The 12,380-nt window shown below is 55.5% G+C and overlaps 1 protein-coding gene across 19 annotated transcripts in view; it reads left to right on the forward strand.

The window, feature by feature from the left end:
- PRKCZ (protein kinase C zeta) overlaps nucleotides 1–12,380 on the forward strand; it is a 120,507-nt gene that overhangs the window by 61,195 nt on the left and 46,932 nt on the right. For 18 of the 19 annotated variants that reach the window (XM_078330074.1, XM_078330076.1, XM_078330078.1 and 15 more), the window contains one exon: nucleotides 11,940–12,025. In XM_078330074.1, the coding sequence (XP_078186200.1) occupies nucleotides 11,940–12,025 (86 nt within the window). Of the gene's footprint in view, nucleotides 1–10,455; nucleotides 10,748–11,939; nucleotides 12,026–12,380 lie in introns of those variants that run through there. The other variant, XM_078330080.1, reaches the window with a different exon arrangement.

Raw genomic sequence — 12,380 nt, forward strand, 5'->3', positions numbered from 1 at the left:
GGACTACAGGTGTGCACCACCATGTGCAGCTATTTTTGTATTTTTTGTAGAGACAGGGTCTCCCTATGTTGCCCAGGCTGGTCTTGAACTCCTGGGCTCAAGTGATCCTCCTGCCTCAGCCTTCCAAAGTGCTGGGATTACAGGTGTGAGCCACCACACCTGGCCTTAAATTATTTCAGTAATATTTTTGTACAGATGATTCCCTGGTATTTCAGTGTTTACGCTATTTCAAGCAGTGTTACTTTTACAGTTCGGTTTTCAGTCTTTTCGCAGATAGCAGTGTGTAGAAAATGTGATTAGCTGGTGGGTCGTGGCCTGCGCTGGGCCTCGTGGCTTCCCCGTGGTTGCTCCGGAACCCTCTGTGTGCTGCCATCTCGCCGGTGACCAGCTGTTTGTTTCCACCTTTCCTTCAGCTGCTGCCTTGTTGCCCTGGTGCTGTCGATCCTTCCAAAACAGTGTGGGACAGAAGTGGTGACAGCCGCATCCTCTTGGGCCTGGTCTCAGGGAAAAGCTTTATGAATTCCACCATTAAGGGTGCTGTTTGCGGAAATGCTTTTTTTCCTTTGTGGCGCCCCACCAGCAAATGAAAGAGGTTCTGTTTTATTCCTAGTTGAAAGTTGCTGTCATGAATGGTGTTGAATTTTTTCAGATGCTTGTTTTCCTTCATCTATTGATGCGACATAACTTTTCTCCTTTATTCTGTTAATACGGCGAATTCTGTGGATTCACTTTTCACTGTAGACAATGACATTCCTTTAGCACCTTGTTTGCCCTTTTTAGATTTTGCTTGATTCCATTTGCTATTATTTTGTTTGTTGTTTTTGCAGCTGTATTTATGAGAGAGATTGGCCTATTATTTCCTTTTTTTTTTGATTGAGTCTCACTCTGTCGCCCAGGCTATAGTGCAGTGGCGTGATCTTTGCTCACTGCAACCTCTGCCTTCCGGGTTCCAGTGATTCTCCTGCCTCAGCCTCCCAAGTAGCTGGGATTACAGGCACCCACCACCACACGGACTAATTTTTGTATTTTTAGTAGAGACGGGGTTTCACCATGTTGGCCAGGCTGGTCTCGAACTCCGCCTGCCTCAGCCTCCCAAAGTGCTGGGATTACAGGCATGAGTCACGGTGCCCGGCCATATTTTCCTTTTGATTGATGCTTTTATGATCATGAAATGCTCTTTAAGGTGAGAAGTGTTATTATCATTAACATCTGATCTGTATGATGTTAGCGTAGCCATACCAGCTGTGGGGCGGTTGAGAGCGGGGAGGAAGGGGACTTAGTGTTAATATGCTGTTTTTTCATCCTTTTACTTTTTTTTCTCTATATTTTAGAAACAGCTCTTATAAGCAGAAGTTAGTTATTTTGAATCTAGTCTGAAAATGGCTGTGTTTTAGATGATGTAGTCCGTTTGCATTTGCTGTCAGGCTGATGTGTTACGTTGTAGCCCTGTCATCTTGCTGTTGGTCTTATTTGTCCCCTCTGTTCTTTCCTTCGTTCCACTCTCTTTCCTTCTTTTGGTTTAATCAAGTGTTTTTATTCCACTTTCTCCCCTTTATTGTTGTGGCTTTGTTAAGTCCTGCTTCTCTTCGTGTTATTTTTAACGGCTACCTTAGAAATTATGAGTCACATCCTTGGGACGCAGCCTAAATCAATACTTTTACCATTTCCTTCAAAACCTTACAACGGTTTAATTTTTTTATTTTATTTTATTTTTTGAATTGGATTTTTGCTTTTCTTGCCCAGGCTGGAGTGCAGTGGCACTGTCGTGGCTCACTGCAACCTCCACCTCTCGTATTCAAGTGATTCTGCTGCCTTAGCCTCCCAAGTAGTTGGGATTACAGGTGCCCATCACCATGCCCAACTATATTTTGTATTTAGAGGCAGGGTTTCACCATATTGGCCAGATTGGTATCAAACTCCTGGCCTCAAGTGATCTGTCCGCCTTGGCCTCCCAAAGTGCTGGGATTATAGGCACGAACCACCTCGCCTGGCCTAATTCTTCTTTCTGTATTGTTTGTGCTGTTATTTTATCAGTCTTTGTGCTGTTATTATTATGCCTGTAAATTCTACATGTATTTCAGACCCACAAACCAAGTGTTGTCTTAAACAGCGGTCCTTCAAATTGACCCCCCGAGCTACCCTTGTAGGCACTCTAGTTTTTCTGCAGAACAGAGCTTACATGGAGACCGCCTCCCCCCGCCTGAAGTACTCCCTTTAGTATTCCTTTCAGCACAGGCTTGCTGACAGCTATCTGTTTTTTGTCTGGAAAATGTCTTTGGCCTTCTTTCTGGAGGGTGTTCTCTACATGGGGTAGAGTTCTGGGTAGGCAGGGGGTTCTCCCTGCAGGTTTTGCGTTGTCTTGGGGTGTCTGTCATTCCTTCCAGCCTCACTGCTGCCCTGGAAGGCAGCATCTGTTTTCTCTGACTCCTGTCAAAAATGTCTTCATCGCAACAGCAGCCTTGTGAAGGAGAGAGGAAATCGAGAACTTATCCTAATTGAGGTTTGCAGAGCTTTTCAAATCAGGGAGATGGTGCCTTTTGTCTCTTTTGGAAAATATCAGCCCTTGACTTTTCTTGTTATTTGAGACAGAGCTTTGCTTTTGTGATGCAGGCTAGAGTGCAGTGGTGCAATCTTGGCCCACTGCAACCTCTGCCTCCCGGATTCAGGTGATTCTCCTGCCTCAGCCTCCCGAGTAGCTGAGGTTACAGGTGCTTGCCACCATGAACAGCTAATTCGTTTTATGTTTATAGTAGAGACAGGGTTTCACCATGTTGGCCAGGCTGGTCTCAAACTCCTGATGAGGTACCCACCTGGGCCTCCCAAAGTGCCAGCCCTTGACTTTTCAAATATCATCCCGTTCTGTGTCCCCTGGGACCCCCGCGCTTCACACCGTCTCACACACCTGCAAGTCTCCTGTGTTCTTTTTTCTGGATTTCTTCTGTCCTGGTTTTTTTCCTGCTGTGCGCTTCAATCTGGATTTTTTTCTACTGACATCTCTTATTTCACCCAATCTACTCTTTAATCTACCCTTTAAATTATTTTCAATCACTTTGTTTTTTACTTTTAGAATTTCCATTTGATTCCTTTTTTTCTGCCTAAGATGGCTGGAGTGAGGTGGTGTCATCTCGGCTCACTGCAGCCTCCACCTTCCGGGTTCAAGCAATGTTCCTGCCTCAGTCTCCCAAGTAACTGGGATTACAGGCTCACACTGCCATGCCCAGCTAATTTTTATATTTTTGTTAGAGATGGGGTTTTTGCCATGTTGGCTAGGCTGGTCTCGAACTTCTGACGATACACAGGCATGTAATACCAGCACTTTGGGATTGGGGATTTCTGACCTCAGGTGATCCTGCTTGCCTCAGCCTCCCAAAGTGCTGGCATTATAGGCGTGAGCCACTGCACCTGGCATCCTGGTTCTCACTTCTGGGTTGAGATGTCTATCCTGTGTCCTCACGTGCAAAATATGTTCATTACATCCCAGCGGCCCCAGAAGCCTTAACTCCACCCAGTGTGGCATCGGCAGTCTCATCTGAACCAGGTGTGGGGGAGCCTGGAGGCCCATTCCTCCTGAAGCCAAGTTCCTCCCTGGCTGTGGGCCAGCGTAACCGAGCAGGGCTTGCACTTCCGGGGTCCCGGGCAGAATGTTACGGACTGAGTGTCTCCCCAGAATCCATATGTGGAAGCCCTAATCCCCCAGCGTGATGGTATTTAGAGATGAAGCCTTTGGCGGGTAGTTAGGGTCACGGCAGTAGTTAGCGTTATAGCAGTAGTTAGGGTCACGGCAGTAGTTAGGGCCTAACAGTAGTCAGTTAGGGTCAAGGTGGTAGTTAGGGTCACGGCGGTAGTTAGGGTCACAGCGGTAGTTAGGGTCACGGTGGTAGGGTCATGCCGGTAGTTAGGGTCATGGAGGTCGTTAGGGTCACGGTGGTAGGGTCACAGCAGTAGTTAGGGTCATGGTGGTAGTTAGGATCACGGTGGTAGGTAGTTAGGGTCACGGTGGTAGTTAGGGTCACGGCGGTAGTTAGGGTCACAGCAGTAGTTAGGGTCACGGTGGTAGGGTCATGCCGGTAGTTAGGGTCATGGAGGTCATTAGGGTCACGGTGGTAGGTAGTTAGGGTCACGGTGGTAGGGTCACGGCGGTAGTTAGGGTCATGGTGGTAGTTAGGATCACGGTGGTAGGTAGTTAGGGTCACGGTGGTAGTTAGGGTCACGGCAGTGGTTAGTTAGGGTCACGGCAGTAGTTAGGGTCATGGTGGTAGTTAGGGTCAAGGCTGTAGTTAGTTAGGGTCATGGCGGTAGTTAGGGTCACGGCGGTAGGTAGTTAGGGTCACGGCGGTAGTAGTTCGGGTCACGGCGGCAGGTAGGGTCACGGCAGCAGTTAGGGTCATGGAGGTCATTAGGGTCACGGTGGTAGGTAAGTAGAGTCATGGTGGTAGGTAGTTAGGGTCGTGGCGGTAGGTAGTTAGGGTCACGGTGGTAGTTAGGGTCACGGCGGTAGGTAGGGTCACGGTAGGTAGTTAGGGTCATGGTAGTTAGAGTCACGGCAGTAGTTAGGGTCATGGCGGTAGTTAGGGTCATGGTAGTAGTGTCATGGCGGTAGGTAGCTAGGGTCACGGCGGTAGTTAGGGTCACGGCGGTAGTTAGGGTCACGGCGATAGGTAGTTAGGGTCACGGCGGAGGTAGTTAGGGTCACGGCGGTAGTTAGTTAGGGTCACGGGGTAGAGCCCTTGCGGTAAGATAAATCCTACCCTTCTAGGATGAGAGGATGAGACGCAAGAGAGGCTGCGCCTGTGCTCTCCCCACCACGTGAGACCATGGTGAGCGTGCGGCCGCCAGCCGGCGAGGAGAGACCAATCCTGCATGTGCCCTCATCCTGACTCCACCCTCAGAAACGTGAGATAGTAAATGCTTGTCACTGAAGCTGCCCAGTCTATGATAGTTTGCATGGTGGCTGAGCCGACTGAGGCAGTCCTGGGTCTTGATTGTCCCAGTGGCCCTGAACCCTGGTTTTGGTTTTTGTCTCCAGTGGGATGGCTGGCCCGGCTTTCTGTGTGGCCTCCCAGAGGGTCAGCAGGCGCCGAGCACGCGCAGTGCCCAGTGGTGCATCTCTCTGGCGCTGCCTCCTCTTCAGATGCCTCTAACACCGTTTTGTACATTTTCTGACTCTTACGGATTGTTCGTGGGAGGAGGGTGGGACTCCCACCAGGTGCGTGGCATCCCTGGCCACGTCCTCGGCGCCGCGTCCCCTCACAGCTCAGTTCCTGGTTCTGAGTTATTCTGACTCAGCTGCACGTGCTTGCTGCGGCCTTGCCGGTGTGGCTGTGTGCCGGGCCCTTCGGGTCTGTTTTCGGGTGGGGGACACGGAGCTCAGCAGTGAGGAGCTCGGAGCAGCTTCTTTTTGTTGGTGTTGAAGTGTTTTGTTTGTGTTAGTGAGTCCAGAAAAAAAAAGTCTTCCATAGAAAGGGGCGGTGTTTGGTGTGAATTTCTTTGCAGCTGACTGCTGGGAAGTTGGCAGACATCTTTCCACGGAAACTGAAAATACTGGCCAGGCTCTCAGTCATTTCACAAAACCTTGTTTTATATTACAACAAAATAGAGTGTTTTCAGCAGAACTGACTGTGAGGCCGAACTGCTGGGATGTCATTCCTTCCGCAAACATCTCTCAGGGCACTTTCCTGCACAGCTGCTGACAGTGTCTGAGGATGGAGGACACCATGGGGGGGCCTGGCTTCTTGTGAACCAGATGCTGTGGCCCTTGTCCCAGCCCTACTCCCCTGAGGAGGAAGACAGGGGGCCCTGGGCTGGCCACAAGATGTGGAATGACTATGGGTCCCTGTGACCTTTGACATGCTCCCAGGGAGCCCAGGAGAACTCAGAGGCCTCTGTGGTGCCTCCCACCTTCCTTGGCAGGTGGGCCCGATTACTCGAAGGAGGCTGGAGCCTGGGCAGAGGGCAGCACCAGGTTTCCCCATCAGATTTGCTCAGGGCCCCTCGGGCAGTCCATGTCACAGCAGCTGCCCCTCGGGGGCCCATGCGTCCGAGCCAGGACCTCCTCCCATCCATATGAGGATTTGCTCCCTGGAGGGAGCCGCTGGCTGCTTCTCGCCAACAGGTACCACTTTCTTCTCTTTCCACGGAGCGCAGTTCCTGTCCCAGGTGTCCATGTTGGCTACTGTGGTAGGGCGTCGGGCAGCTGAGTTCCCGCAGGTGGGATTGCCAGGGCCGGAGGATGTGGCCCCGTCCTGAAGGCTGCCACCTGATCACTCTGTCAAAGGCTGCCTAGGGCAGCGTCACCTGGGGGTCCTGCAGGGGCCTCTCACACAGCACCTAGCACTGTCACCCGGTGTGTTTGCGTCGTGGCTCCTGCCCCTGCTGGCAGCACGCACCAGAGACCCGACTGCCAAGGCCTGTCTGCTTCCTTCACGGGAAACCTTTCCTCAGTGAACAGGCTCTGTTTTATAGACTTTTAAAATGTCCAGTTCAAAAACCAAAGTGTGCTGGCATTGGTGGCCTCGGCAGGCTGGTCTGCTGGCCTGGGCTGCAGGGGCTGCCTGGTGGGGGTAGTGGCCCAGGCGGGTGCTGCCCACAGGTTGTTTGGCTACAGGTGATGGGCAGCTCATCTGCCATGTGTCCACGTGCTGCTGATGGGTAGCCCAGCTCATTCCCTGGCCTCCCTGGTGTGGAGACCCTGCCTGCCCCCACCACCACGCCCACCCTGCCCCCTGCCCCCTCCAGGCTGATTGTATGTCTCAATCATCTGGCCGCCCTGGGCCCTCAACATCACCCGGGAATGCGCTCGTCTGATTGGCTTAGACCCTAGATGAGCAAGCCCAGGGCCTTGGGCATCGGAGCCACCTGTGTGGGCAGCTGCTCGCTGTGGCCATGGCCCATGGCTGGGGAATGGCATTGCCCAGCTCCACCACAAGGAGACCTGAGGCTTGGACTCTGAGACTGGCCCAGGCTTGCCACCTGCCCCTCACCCGGGGTCACCTCCCAGAGGGCCGCCACCACCTGAGGAGCCCCCTGCTGCTGCATCATCCCAGGGACACGCCCACCCAACCCTCCTGGGCCCCACATCCACCTGCCTGTCCCCTGTATCACTGACACCGTGATACCCGTTGTGCCACACCACATGGCCCTGGCGCCCACAGGGCCGGGCTCTGCCTGTTCCCAGGGTTCTGGGTGTCCCACGTGCCTGGATGTGAGAGGACGGAAGTCAGCAGAGCTTGGCTCCCCGTTTGCCTGACTCATGCCTCGGCTGTGCTTCTTCTGTCGCTCAAGCTCTTTGCGTGTGCTTGCACTTGGTGGCTGTAGGAAGCGGGAAGTGGTCGCCTCTGTGGGAGCCTGGGCAGTGGCTGCCCGTCCCCGAAACAGACCCTGTGCCCCGGGCAGCCATCCAATCCCCACCACAGCAGTGCCCGAAACCTTTTTCCACGTCTGCTTCTATGGCTTTGTTACTCTTCAGTCCCCATTAAAAGCATAGCATGTTCTCAGTCGTGTTTTCAGCTGGGAAATAGATCCTGGTTAGAAACGGGAAGTTCGGGTTGCAGGCTTGCCATCCGGGTGGTCCCTCAGAGGGGCTGCACCTCCATCACCCCGCCCCCACTCTGGGGCCTCCCAGGTCCTCGGATGCTCCTCCCTGTGTCTCTTCACTCTCTGGTCCTGCTGGTCCATTCCACCACCCCACATCATCTCCTACTGCCCTCAGCCCCTCTGACAGTGCCTGCCAGTGCAGAAGGAAGGAAGGACTGATGTTCAGGCAGCTCTGCCAGGGGTGCTCCGGCCGGAAAGGCGGCGGGAACCCTGGTGCAGGGGTAGCCAAGGCTTGGGGCTCCGCATTAGTAAATAGGCAAATGGTGTTTTCCTGCGACTTTTGGTGGCTTTTTAGGACTCTGTGTCCTTGTGCCTGTTCCTGACAGTCCCCTGCCAGGGTGGCCCAGTGCCCACCATAGAGGGTGCAGGTCAGTTTGTGGACTGATGGCCAACCAGGCTGAGCCAGGCAAAGTGGGGAATCTCACCCCAAATCCCGAACTCCAGCATCTGGGCTGTGGGCAGCGCTGGGACATTGTAGCTCTGGACATGCATTTGCAGTCGCTGCTACTCTCATGTCTCGATTTGCCCAGGACATGCTGGCAGCTGACTGTGCCGCGGAGGCCTGGAGAAGAAGGCAGGCGACACCGCGCTCCTGGAGCTCAGAATCCAGTGGAAGTAGCTGCCCAGGCAAGGTGTGGAGTCTGGAGGTGGCAGTGCCCGTTTTACCCGCACCCTTGATGACAGCTGCACCCCGGCTTCTGGGGACCCCAGGTCCCAAGGGCACTTCACTGTCCTGTCTTCCTGGTCACTGACCTGGGCCACCATAAGAGGCACCTGACTGTCACTTGGCTGCTGACTTGCCCCTGTCTGGGCACCACAGGCCTGTTCTGTGGTGTTGCTTTGGGCTGTGCTGGTCACCCCATGTAGCAGGGCCGTATATCCAGGGAACAGGGAGGCCTCAAGTGCCCCCTGACCTGCTGCTGGGGATACGGCCCCTCCCTCCCTGCCCCCACACCCCAGGGCTGTCACCTGCCCCAGCCTGCTGCTCTCCAAGCTTAGTGTGTTAAAATGTGTTTTCTGCGTCTTGTCAGCGCTCAGGGTGCGAGATTGCCATGGAAACTGAGCTCCTCAGAATTCCTGTCGCCGTCCTAATTATAGAATCTCAAAGGAACGCACAAAGCCCCTTGAGATTGTCAGAGTTAAAGCTGAAAGAGGGGTAGTGGCCCTTGTGTTCCCCACAATTTCGTTACCTGCTTGCCTCGGAACCTGGCACCCAGGGAGGTGGCAGGATGGGGTCCCCAGTGGGCATGTGACATCGAGCCAGCTCTGACTCTGGAGCCAGATCCCTCCTGCCACAGCCTGACCCACGTGGCTGTGCCATCCACTGTATGGGGGCGTTGTGGGAGACCCCATGCTGTGTCCAGATGCAGCCCTGGAGGGGCTTCTGCTAACCTGGGTTTGTCTTTGGGATCCTTTTCCAAGAGGTGGCCAGGGGGCTGCACAATGCTGGGCCCACAGCCTCCTCGCAGTGGGACCTGGGGGCCAGGGGCCATTCTCAGTGTGTGCTCCCCGGATGGGCTCAGTGCCCTCTCGCCCTTCTTCTTTTCACAGCGCTGACTGTTGCTTAGGTCAGGAATAGGCCTGTCACTTTCCAGACAGAAACCCAAACGCTGAAGATGTGACTGTGACCTTTGAGGGGCAGGGGCTGCCAGGTCCCCCCAGCGTACTCATCAGCAGGCCCAGAAAGGCTGAGTGGCTGCCAGCCAGCGTGTCCAGGCCCCCTGTATTTGGGAAAACTTCTAGTCAGTTTTCTGAAGTTAGAAAGTTGGTGGGGGGGAGGTTCGTGGTTGCTTGCTTTGGCAGTTGCAGAATCCCCCCAAAAGGTAGGAATGTGGATTTTTCAAGGAAGGTGCTGCTTTGATTCAGAAGCTAAGGAGGCTATGAGAGCAGTTTCGCCTTGAGACAAACATCAGGCCAGTCCCAATGGAGGGGCGTCCTGCAGACACCCAGCCTGCACTCAGAACTGTCACAGCCAGAAAGCAAGGGGAGTCTGAGAAACTCACAGCGCAGTGGGGCCCATGAGCCAGGATGGAGACACGTGGGCCCCCGGACAAGCCGGGGCAGAGACACGCGGGCTCCCAGACAAGGAAGGATGGGGACACTTGCGTTCGTCTCGGCGGGGACTGGGGACCCCGGGCTGTGTGCTGTGTCCCCTGGGAGCGTTTGTTCACCCTGCTGGGGCTGCCTGATGAGCCTGGCATCTGCTAGGACATCGAGTCTCGTTACTGATTAAACCTGAAAGGTGTGCAGTTGGCGCATTTTCAGACTTTCCCAGGTGCATTGGAGGTGGGTCCCATGTGTCCCCATCCGGCCTGCTAGGTCCAGAGCTGTGCGTCCGTCCCTCCGCTCTGCCCCTCGGCTATGCCCCCGCCCCTTGGCTCCGCCCCCAGCTGCGTGTTCGACCCTCGGTGCTGTCTCCATCTGTGCATCCCACCCTTGGCTCCGCCCCCGGCTTTGCATCCGCGCCTTGGTTCCCTCTCCCGGCTGTGCGTCCGGCCCTCGGCTCCACCTCCCCGGCTTTGCGTCCCGCCCCGGGCTGTGCATCCCGCCTTCGGCTCCGCCCACCAGCTATGCGTCCGGCCCTCGGCTCCGCCTCCCCGACTGCATCCAGCCCTGGGCTCTGCCCCCTGGCTGTGCGTCCCATTCTAGGCTCCGCCCCCCGGCTGTGCGTCCGGCCCTCGGCTCCACCTCTCCGACTGTGCATCCAGCCCTGGGCACCGTCCCCCACGGCTTGTGTGTCCCACTCTCGGCTTCGCCCCCGGGCTGTGCGTTTCGCCTTCAGCTCCGCCCCCCCGGCTGTGCGTCCCGCCTTCGGCTCCGCCCCCTGGCTGTGCGTCCCGCCTTCGGCTCCGTCCCCCGGCTGTGAGCCGTCGTGTCTGTGTCCCACAGCGCCTCTGTCTCCTCCGCTCCACAAATTCTCTCTCTTTTCAGAGACGGTTGGTGGGGCACCGGCGTTTCCCGAGGGGACGGTCACACCTGCGGACTCGTGGAGCCGGGGCCTGCAGTGGGCTGGTCAGGGCAAGACTCGGGCCCCGTTTTCGTGGGCAGAGCCACGTGGGGGCTCACCCGACCTCCTCAGGGCTGAGGGCCACCGGGGCTGAAAGTGGCGGCTCCCGGGGCTGTGCCTTGTGTGGATCCCAGGCCTGGCGCCCAGGTGGGTGGAGGGCGGAAGGCGCGCAGGCTGCACGGCCCAGCCTGCCTTCGAGTCTTTGAGAGTCGCGTCTGTGTCGCAGGCCTCTGTCAATCCCGCACTGTGCCCGGGCTTCGGGACCCCGGCTGCTGCTGCTGTGGAGGGCCCGTGGGCCTAGTTCCCCCGCTCTCCTGAGGACCCCTGACCTCTGGGTTTCGCACTGAATCTCCCATTTAGAGGAAGAGGAGCAGGTTTCCCCTCTGTGTGACCCGATTCCAGCGGTTTCCGGCCAGAGCTAGTCATTCGCTTGTTTTAAAAGCATTCTGTTACAGTTTACACTTCAGTGTGTTCGTGGCGCTCTCATTCGGGTCATGAAAGTCGCTTTTATGATGGAATTTTATAAAAGCACAAAGCTTTCCGTTGTATGTTGTGTTTCTGAAGATTCTGTTTACACACACATTCGTTTCAAAGTGTTTCGGAGGCGCGAAGGGAGACCCGGTTAGGAGGGACAAGGCCAGCCTTCTGGTTACGACTTGGTGCCAGCATTTTTCGTAAGCAGCACCGTCCGCATGGGCCGACTGTCAGAGGCGAATTAGAAAGGTGATGTTTCTGGTAACTTGCGAATGGAAATGAGTGCACCATGAGTTTACTCTCCTGCCCTGAGATTTATTAGGTTAAAGGAAACTGGACTGGGGAGCCCGGGCCTCGTGCCGCCTCTGGCAAGTTGCCAAAGTCAGTGGCACTCTGTGTCTTAGGCTGGCTCAGGCCCCAGCATGCCGTTTACTCTCCTTCCTCTGACAGTCATGTGTAAATATCGAGGCCCATTTGAACTGTCCCTGTGTGGAAAAAAGGTCTGTTTTTCATGGGGCCACCTGGGGAGAAGGGGCGTGGAGAGGAAAACAGGTGGAGGGCAGACAGGGTGGCCTGTGCTGGCCTGGGGCAACTTCACGGTTCCGTAGTCAGTGAGCCGCCATAAGGATCCCAGCTCCATCCTCATCTGGGCTACTGTCTGCAGCCACTGAGGCCATGACACCGTGAGGATCATGTGAGGAGACGCAGAGAGGCCGCCTGGAGGCCGTCATTCCAGCCCTGCCTTCCCAGACTGGGAGGACGTTGCAGCCACCACCACCTGGACAGGGTAGCCTGTCCCAGCTGCACCCTGTGTGGGCTTGTGGCCACCACCTGTTTCTTTATGCCTTTCTCCTATCCTTTCCAGAATCCATCTACCGCCGGGGAGCCAGAAGATGGAGAAAACTGTACCGTGCCAACGGCCATCTCTTCCAAGCCAAGCGCTTTAACAGGGTGAGTGCCCCTCGGGACTGGTCCCTCAAGGGGTCTTTTGTTACTTTTAAAAGCAGAGGGAGGAGGGGAGGCACATCCTGCTGAGCCCAGACTAGGCTCTTTTAGGTGCCTGAGGGCAGGGTTACAGTAATGCTTTCTCTGGTGCAGGATGGGGGCCTTGGCTAGGGCTGTCAGAGGCGGGAAGTACCCTCTGGGCCTTCCCCTGCATAGACGCTGCCCAGTGAATGCCGTCTGTGTCTTCCTGGCTGTGTGACTCTTACCAGAGCTCAGAGCTGGCTTGCTGGCCTGAGGCCCCAGCCTGCCTGCATCCAGAGTAGGGTGGCCACATTCCACATGAAGTGCCAGATATGTGTTC

This window comes from Callithrix jacchus, chromosome 7 (genome assembly GCF_049354715.1).
Source record: "Callithrix jacchus isolate 240 chromosome 7, calJac240_pri, whole genome shotgun sequence".
NCBI classification, from domain to species: Eukaryota; Metazoa; Chordata; class Mammalia; order Primates; family Cebidae; genus Callithrix; species Callithrix jacchus.